This window comes from Vicia villosa, linkage group LG2, assembly GCF_029867415.1.
Source record: "Vicia villosa cultivar HV-30 ecotype Madison, WI linkage group LG2, Vvil1.0, whole genome shotgun sequence".
Lineage (NCBI taxonomy): Eukaryota > Viridiplantae > Streptophyta > Magnoliopsida > Fabales > Fabaceae > Vicia > Vicia villosa.
Genome location: NC_081181.1, coordinates 185,149,160 through 185,159,583, shown reverse-complemented (window position 1 = coordinate 185,159,583; position 10,424 = coordinate 185,149,160). Strand labels below are relative to the sequence as shown.

The window sequence follows — 10,424 nt, the reverse complement described above, 5'->3', positions numbered from 1 at the left end:
ACAATAAAGCGCGGTGACGACTCTGTTTAAAACAAATGAGCTAAGTCTTTCCCATGACTTTAGTCTCACCAATTTCACCGCTACAATAGCAACCAGACCACGCAAATATACATTAACCATAATAAATCTACTACATATAAACATATTATATAAATAAAAAAATTTACAAACATCATATTGTGTACCTTAATGATTGAACAATTTAACTGCAACTTTGAAGATTTTCTCCAAAATCTTCCTCCTCTATGAATCAAATTATAGATAAAAAACATAAATTAGAATATAAATTATATTTAAGAATAAAATTAATACATAAATAAATCTGAGTAAATTAATACATAAAATATACCTGCAAAATAAATAAATCTGGTTGAGAGGAAAAAATGGAAAGAGGGAAGAAGAAGTGGAAAGAAGGCAGAGAGAGGAAGAAGTGAAAAATGGGTTGAGTTGAATCAACCAAAAAATAAATAAAAGTAAAAGGTGGAGCGATGCCGTTGAAAATTAATGTATCAGTGGGCGACGGGGCACCTCTCACAAATGCAACGGTAAAAAATGGAGTGGGGCAGCCCCTCCCAAATTGCATTATTGGGAAATGGAACTGCACGTGCAGTCTGCTTCATGTAGGTGATATGATTAATGCTAGATTTTCTGCGTGGGGTCAGCCCCTTGCAAATGACACTTTGCAGATTGCTTGGGGTCTCCCCTTGCAATGGTCTGTTTTTTTGACCAACTTAATTATATTTTGGCGCTACTTTTTTCTACTTAGGGATACCTCTCCCAATGTTTATTTTCAAAATTCAAAATTTTCACTCTTCTCCTTTTGCGAGGGGTCACCCCTCTATATAAATTTTGCTTTTTTTTTTAAAAAAAAAATCGTGCGTTGCGAGGGGCTTTACCCTAAGCAACGTTCAATTTTTTGTGTGGGGTTTTACCCCTGGCTATTTTGAGTTTTTGATCGTGACTTTATGTGTCTATTAAATCGGAGGACTGCAAGTGCACAGTCGTGTCGTGTAGTCTTAAAAGATATCGAGTCCACAGGAACTATGAATCGATCTACCGTTATTCAAGGTTACTATGTAAAGCTAAGGCTAGTGATATTAATAATGCTTTAGGGGGAAATAAAACTTAGATCTAGATAAAATATTAAAATGAGCGGATATCGGTATGTAATTCGTCTAACTTAGGAAATCCGAAGTTCCACTGGCCTGGTTTTAATCTAACAAAAATCTTTCATTAAATATGTTAATATAAAAATTCTTTTCTCAAACTCTCGCTCTATTGAATCAGACTATGATCCTAACTCATAATGTATGCTCTCGCTATCCCATTAGATTTAAAACCACTTTTTTGAAAATAACATAATCAATAGTATTCCCTTTTTCAGTAAATAATATTCATTTAAAAACCCTTATCTTAAACTCTCACTCTGTTGATTCAAATTATGCTAATATTCCCTAACATACGCTCTCGTTGTCCTGCTAAGTTTAAAAGCACGTTTTGAAAATGAATAAAAATATAATAAGTTTTAATACGCTCTCGATGTCCTTAAAACTAATGTACAGTGTCTACTATCCAGTTTAAATCTCAAACCCTCGCTCTGTTGATTTTAAACTTTGTCCGTTTTTACTTTCGTAACAAACTTTATTTTTAATTAATATTAATTAGACACTAAAACCAGAAAAAGATGATTTTCGGTAAAATATTTAGGCCAGTTTATTTCGGATCCCTTTGGTTAAATTAGTTTACATACCGATATCTGATTAAATTAGCCAGACATGCTTTTTAGTTCAATCATGCATAAACAGTAGTGATTAATAAATTCAGGCATAATCAATAGTACACAGACAGATGGCATGCAATATTAATGAACTTTTTGGTCCCTCTAAATATTGCAGATTTCGTTTTTAGTTCCTCCAAAATTTTCCTTTAAGAAATCGTCCCTTCAAAAAATTTCGTCTAAACTATTGGTCCCTAACGTCACATTTGCTAGAGATTAGCTACGACTTTAGCCACCGATTAGCTACGAAATTTGACGTTAGGGACCAATAATTCAGAAGAAAAATTTTGTAGGGACGATTTCTTGAAGAAAAATTTTGGAGGGACTAAAAACGAAATTTGAAATATTTAAAGGGACGAAAAAGTTCATTAACCCTAAATTAATTAAAACTGTTATAAATATAAAACCTGGAATTAAAGCTACTGGAATAAAACTTGAACTTGAAAATACTTGAGTAGGGATGCTTGAAAGTAGAAAATAAAACAATCGAAAAAAGGAAGTCAAATCTAACGTAAGGTGAGATTGATCTAGAATTGCACAACAATTTCCAATGTAGAAATTGATGTGCGAAAAGAAAAAAAACAAAGACGAACTATTGAAAACCTGAAAGCTCTAAGTACTGGTTTGCCGGGAAAAAAACTCGGAACCTTTTCGTTGGCCTCAAACGTCCTTTTTTATAATGTCTTGTGGTAACTTCATTTTTCTCCATTCCTCCGTTCCTCCCTTTTCTCCTCAAATATAGGAAGGCTTGACTTGGTTGGTGGAGTGTAAAACAGAGACGTGGGTCTTCAACTCAAAATATCTTTGAACGAGTCTTGAGACGGGGGTCTCAAGTGGGCTGGACGTTGGAGACGGTTATCTCCTTTTGGTGACGTGGCTTTGGCTTGTTTGGGCTTTGGGAGACGGGCGTCTTTGCCTTGGAGAAGAGGGTCTCAGCCCCTTCGTGGGCTGGGCCTCAAATATGGCTTTTGTTTCGCTTTGCACCTCCAATTCTAAATTTCTTCACCTCTTCTTTCTTTTTTCTTTTTAGTTGATTTTCTAAATTTCTTCTTCTTTTGACAAATAATTTTCACACGAACATAATACCTGAAACAACGAAAAATACCAGCATAATACTAAAATAAAGTAATTTAATTAAACGAAAATACTAACATTATTCATGAGAATCAAATCAAATATGCTATATAAATGTGTGTTATTAGTTTTTCTTGTAGTGTGACTTGGCCCAAATAACAATCTTTGTTGTACCAGCTTTGACCATATCGTCATCTAATTGTTATATGAAAATTGTTTTTAATAAAATTGTACTAATTTAAAGTATGTTTCAATATTAATTTAATAAAACAGTTTTTAATCAATATGAAACAAACCTTAAATGAAAGACTAAAAGTGTGTTTCACCACGTGCATACTAAAATTCACTTATTCTTCAATTAGATTGAAACTAATCAAGAATAGTCAACAATGTTGAAAGAAGCTACTGATAATTTTGGAGTAATTGCAGGAAATTAATAATAGCAAGAGATTTTGTACATGAGAGGAAACAATTTGATTTCTTCAAGTAGTTTTTAAAATCGAGAATACCAATATATCGTTTTCCCACAATAATGAAATAGAAAAGTTTAGAATTTTTTATCCTTTTTTTGACTAGGACACTTTTTCATCCTTAACAATATTTTTTAAAATTCTTTCACAATGAATCCACACATGAAAGTTGACAATTTATGTTCTTACTTTCTCTTTCACATTGTTGGACTTTTCTTTATGCTTTGTGTTATAAATAAACACAAATCAGATTCAACAATAAAAAAACATACCAAGTAACTAAGATGGCGCAAGTTAACTACAAACAAGTGATTCTGGATGATTATGTTACTGATTTTTCTAAAGAATTGGACATGAACATCGTTGACATTACCATAACTCTTAAGGTTTCAGAAGGTTCCAATGATTTTGTTCTGTTAAAAAATATCTACTTGTCTTGAAAACCATACATGCGAGGACTCATGAACAAACCACAAAGAACTATCAATCCTCTTGCCTACAAGGCTACACCCCTCAATCTGTAAGTCAATATACTTTTCTGAGCAAAACCCTTTTCTTTCTATGCAAAATTAAGCCATAAAGTAGGTTTTTTTTATGTGTAATTTCAGCCCAAATACTTTTCAAAATTGAGCACACTGATGTTCCACTTTCTTACTATACTGGAATTCTTGGTATGTATTCAACGATTACACTCAAAGATAAGCAAACACCTTGATAACCATTTAAAGTAGTTTATAACAAATAAGTGAAACATAAATCTGTACATAGCAAAGCACCTCCTTGACAGAAAAAAAATCATAATTTTGAACAAATTCTATATGACAATAAAGTTACCATAATATCTTGACAAGTGAAATTCGTTTAATGAGTTTCACACAATTTTCAGAACATACAACACACCTAATTTTTATAAATCGAACGATGGAAAAAGGTATGAGAAGGGGAAAATCTTCGATTATAGAGCGGAGGAGATTCCGGTGTAAAGAGAGAAACAATACGAAGATTAAAACACGGGCGATTTTATGTTGATGATCAATGTTGAAGATTGCGAGGAGGAAACGTCGAGAGAGGAATTGAGGTAATTAATGTAGAGAGGCAAGCAAGCTTGAGCAGAGAGAAAGAAACGCGAGAAACCCTAAACCCTTCGTTTTGTGTTTTACCTTTTTCATTAGTTTTCAGTTGTTTTAATTTTGTTTTCTTTAATATTTCCTTTAGCAGCGCTTTTTAGGAAGGCCTATGGCAACACTTTTATGAAGTGGTTTCTAAAGAACGTCATTTAGCAACGCTTTTCAGAAGCGCTTTCTAAAGTGTGGCATTTAGTAGCGCTTTTTAAAAGTGCTCTCTTATGTATTGCTTTTAGAAGCGCTTTCTAAAGTTAGTCTTTAATGGGGCTTTTTCTCAATTTACAATATAGTTTTAATTTTTCTTTTGAAATTATATCAGCACTTCAGTATAAAAGCGTTGTCTATGGTGTGTGCTAAAAACTTATTTTGGCTTAGTGACTAACTCACAGGTGAAATAAATATAGCAAACCGACTCGATCAAATCCTCACTAAAGGGATAGGAGATCTCACTAGATCAATAATCACCCCGTTTTAGACAAATTAATATTTGAAGGGAATCTATTACACAAAATAATTTAGAAGAAGACCAACACTTTAGAAGGAGCTTAATGTCCCAAATAAGGGGAAGAATTTCTCACACAAAAAGTTGACAAAAAAATAAAAAAATTGAACATGATAATTTACACATGAGTGATTAACAATTCACAATTGTGAATAACTATTGGTTCACAATGAAAAACTGTTGATTTTTAAACAAATTTCTACATTTTGACATCCTCTCACTAATTTGATTAATGATGTGTATATAATTAGTTAATACAAATTATAATTTGATTGATATATGTCATAGGTTGTGAAACGATGATTATTTAAGATAGTTATAGTTTGGTTATTGAGTGATCTAAGATCAAAATATAAAATCTTTTATAAAAATTAACTTTGGTTATCGTGTGCTATTTGTTAATATGGTGCGAATTTTGGTTAATGATTTCTCATACATAAAATATAATTTTAAATTATAAAATAAAATTGGTTAATAGAGTAAAAATTTAATTAACACAATTTAAAATTTATTGTCTAAAAATAGTTAATCATATGAATATTCTATAAGTATTTTGTGTTTTTTTTTCAGCATAGTATGCTTGGTTCACAATAATATTTTTTTATTTTTTTATTTTTATTGTAACATGTTTGCATGCATTCCACGAGGAGCCAATCATTAATCTTGTTTACATCATATAACTTTTACCTTGTACTAGAACGTACAAATATCATAAGAGAATGCACTCTTGTGTTTTCTGATGCATGTGCATGAGGACACATCTTAAAGAAGAAGCTACGTGTAAGCTTATAATCCTCGTAAAAAATGTACTGTTGTATTGGTGGTTGCATAGATAGGATTGGGTGAATTTTCTTTTTGATGGGAGGGATTGGGATATTAGAAAATACTTACAAAGACACACACCTATAACACATGAATTTACACACAACCAATCACATTTTATATTAAATAAATAATAAAATTAAAATTATCTCTCTCCTCTATTATCACAACCACCCTTTATGTTGGCAATTAAAAACAAAATTAAATTTTAAATAAACTTAAATTCTCTCTCTTCTTATTGGTTGTTCCTAAATATATGAATTTAGGTTCGTGTCCATGTAATAATTGCTCTGAGTGAATTTGATTGTTGGTAATTTTGGTAATTTTTTCTTAATCTCAGTCTAAATTAATTATTTTCTTTCTAGTTAAATAACTTATTTTAATTATTTATTGACCTCTTTAATAAATACATTATAGTTACACATTCATAACAATAGTAAAGTCATACACTCCTCTCTGAAAAATATATATATATATATATATATATATATATATATATATATATATATATATATATATATATATATATATATCAAAGTTTTCACGTATATGTTACATGATGGCGTAAAAACTTTCTAAATTTTAATCAATACACTCATTCTAATCGTTATGGTGTGAATTAATTATAAGTTTTTCTTGAATATCTATTAATATTGTTTTGTTACAATCATTTTAACAATCACGTTCGCTTTTTAAAATCATGATAGAAATTAAGGGAAAAAAAATATCACCCGTGTGAGTTTTAATTTCTTTAAAGAAATTTTGGTATCCATGAAATTAAGTTGAGTATCGATATTTTTAGTGTAAATTATATTAAAATTTTAATTTAATTTAAATAAATAAAAATATGAGATGACAATAAATCATAATGTTTGATTGGTTGAGGGTACTGTACCCAACTAAATTTATGGGTACCAGAGTGTTCACTAATTTTTTTTTATATTTTTTCCATGGTTGAAAACAAATGTAACTAACTAATTGTAAATGTTGACTAAATTCTGATAATAATTGGTGATCATATAAAATTGATTCTATTTAAATATGAGAAGGATACAAATAAAAAATTGGTAATATAAAATTGATTCTGTTTAAATATGAAGAGGATACAAATAAATAATTGGTGATATAAAAATGATTCTATTTAAATATGAAATAAATATAAAGTTTAATTACGTTGGAATGCACTTTAAATATAAATATAGAAGTAACTTGAATAATCAGTTGTAAAATCATAATGTTCAATTTCAAACATAAATAAAGTAAATTTTAGAAAGAAATTAATTATATTTTGCCAGAACCACCATAATAGAAACATGCAAAGACAAACAAAACAGGTGTAAGGAAGGAATTAATACACTGTATTGATTCCATTTATTTTATTATTTCAAGCTTACATAGAGCAAGTCTAGCTAGCTATAGCTAGCTAGTTAAATTGAACTCATGCAACAACAGACTTAATTATTCCAAAGGAAGTAGGAAGAAAAATAAATTCAAAAGGGTCTTTTGGGTCCTGTTCAGCCAAATACAAACGTTTTCCAATTTCACCAAAATGATGATACCTCCCAATATCATAACAAGCACCAGATCCATCAAGGCAAAATTCAAACTGATAACCCTTTCCATATTTCAAGATACTGAATGTGCCAGAAACTTTTTGGAGATCATTATAGTTTCGATAATCACCAATACCAAGACAAGATTTATGAATAACGTTATCAACAAATACTATCCATTTTGATGAATGAGCACAATCAGGCTTCTTAGTAACTTCAATCTCAAGTGGCGTACTTGTGAGGATTTGTTCAGAACTGTTTTTTAAATTGGTAAATTTCAGTGATGTTTGGAAGGAAAATAGTCTGTAACTTTGTAGGACAGTAACTTCACATTTGGAGTTACCGGTTTTTTCTAGTTCTATTCCACCACCAGTGATGCCGCGACCAGAGGAAGGGAGAATGTAGTATTCGTTACCTGCGATAAGGGGTTTACCCGATAGGTCAAGTACTGGCTCATTATCGTCATTTGAGAAAGCTATAGAAAGATTGGTGATGAAAACAAAGAGGAGGAAGGAAAGGGTGAGAGAATAAACAAGCTTCATGATTGAGTAATGATAGTTTTGGTTGTGTTTTGTCTAGTCTATATAGCACTATAACACTGTTGATGTCTCGTGAAATTTATTTAATAATCAAAACCTCATCAATTTTATTATTATACATAGTAAAACAATAAAACAGAAACTTCATTTAATGTAATAAAAAATTTAAGGTGGCACCTATTAAATTATATTTTATAGTCTTTCATTTTCTATTGAGTTTTTTTGGACTTTTCACTCATATAATATATTTTTATTTAATATTTCTGTTACAAAATCAATATATTTAATAAAAATCAGTTGTTTTTTAGATTTATAAGGGAAGCAATTATTTTCTACAAATCTACTATGTTTATATTCCACTTATTTATGTTATGAAAATATTTTTTAGATTGTTGTCGTCACAAAGTCTCAATTCTTTTTAACTCTCTACACTCATGTTAAATGGGGTATGAGTAAGTCATTTTAATTTTATTTATTTTATTTTATTTTATTTATTTGTTCAATTGTATTTTAGATGAATGTTGTATTTTTTTTTCTTTTCTGAGTAACACGAAGCCGTACAATCATGTTTCCATTTTTCTTTTAATATTTTTCTATTACAAATTAATAGATTTAACTAAAATTAATACTTTTCATTTGTTGACCTCCACTTATTCTTGATTGGTTAAAGCAATTTAAGATATTTAAAGGAAACATATTTTTAATTTTTCTAATTTCTACTGCTCTTATTTGAGCCAAGATAAAAACATCTCATACTTAGATTTATCTTCTCTATGTAATATCTTTAATTTCCGCAGTTTGTATATGAAAAAAAAACTCATTTTTTTGTCATCAAATAAATTATTTTAAGAATTCTATGTTTTTCTAATCTTTTGACACTTTGATTATTTTTTATTTTAATAATTTTTTTATTAGCTACTGGCATATGAATTATTTATTACTTCCTCCGTCTCACAATAAGTATCTTCCTTTAGATTTTCACGCTTTTTAAGAAATGGTTAATTATGTTAATTTCAATGATAAAATGAGTTTTATTTACTAAAATAATCTTATTAATAATGGATAGTGGAACACTTAACTTAATTAAAATACATTAAACAAGGGTAAGTTAATGGAAAAAAATAATAAATATCACATCGGTATTCTAAATGGACAAATAATTTGAGACAAATAAAAATAGAAAAGAGGACATCTAATGTGAGACGGAGGGGGTATTTTTTATTATTTGATTTGATTTTAATTTTAGAAACTTTGCATGTACATCTACATTTATGGTCTAACTAGTGTCTTACCCGTGCGTTCGCACGGGTACCCGTCGGTCTTGCGCATTGGGTTTTAGGGAACTTAAATAGAATAGGAAAAATTAATATATATGGGTAAGTTCATATAATATGGTAAAATGATTGAAATAGGTTAAAAATATATGCTGGGCCTTATTGTTGGTTACTATATGTAAGTTAATAGGACATTAAACTTCATTGGGCCTTAGATGGTTAGCCTTGGTGGAGATTACCTAATTTTATTGTTAGACCTAATAGGATTAATAGGCCCACAAAAGAATCCTATTATTGTTATTGTTACATAACGTTGGCATTTAAAATAAAAGAAACGTTGGACTTCATAACTTTCAACGTGTTGGCAATCAAAGGTTGTGTCTTCATAAGTCTGTGCTGGGCATTGTTGCTATAAGAAACGCAGGGTTCGGTGATAAGTTTGAAGAACAACATGTCACGGGCAAGAAGGTATCCTCTTCGAATGAGGTATGTGCATGTGTTTCTGTTTATGTTGTTTGCAAAGTTTATTATATGATGTTCATCCATTTAGAGGTTGTGATGTTGTTTTGATTCCAATTCACCCGATTGGTTGGAGTTGCAAACACCATGGAAGCGGCTTACGATTGAGAAGATACTGAGTGGGTCACATGAGAATGAGGATGTTAGGGAGGAATAGAAGAAACAACATGAAAGATTGAATCGTGTCGGTGATGCTGGTGAAGTTTCTAAGGTCGGTCAAAAGGATGATTTTGTAGATGCTGCCAGTGTTCTTGAAAATAAAGGGTAATCTTATAATTTTATTTGTTTTTGCATGTTACGGTAGTAGTTTTGATAAATGTATGTTGTCTGTAAATAGAACCTAACCTCCACAAAATTGAATGTGTTTCCCAAAGAATGTGTACAACTTAGTTTAATGATTAGTTTGTATGTTATTGTGTTGAAGGAATGATGGAAATGGGATAGGAACTTCTGCGGGATTATCAGATACTGCTGATTTGAATGAATACATAATGATCTCTTCTAATAGTGACATGTAAAGTTTTTTTTAAGTGATAGGGAATATATTATAGTTATAGGTATACTGATGTCATTGTGTTGCCATTTTGGTGTAAATGTGGTGTTTATTTCAGGGAAATGAGTCCTATACAGGAGGAGCTGGAAGAAGCGTACTGGACTCGTGAAGTTGATGATGTAAAGAAGTTTTGCTCAAATGTTATGGTAAGTAGTGTTTAAAGTCTATAGTTGTTGGCACAATGGTGTTATACACAGATGTAATGTAACTGATATTG

General features: G+C 30.3%; 1 protein-coding gene across 1 annotated transcript; it reads right to left on the bottom strand.

Annotated features, from left to right (window-relative positions):
* Positions 1–7,106: 7,106 nt before the first annotated feature.
* Positions 7,107–7,902, bottom strand: LOC131647650 (kunitz-type trypsin inhibitor-like 2 protein). The gene has a single exon (XM_058917521.1). It carries the CDS (start codon positions 7,862–7,864, stop codon positions 7,208–7,210), a length of 657 nt encoding a protein of 218 aa, XP_058773504.1. The 5' UTR covers positions 7,865–7,902; the 3' UTR covers positions 7,107–7,207.
* Between the last annotated feature and the right edge of the window lie 2,522 nt (positions 7,903–10,424).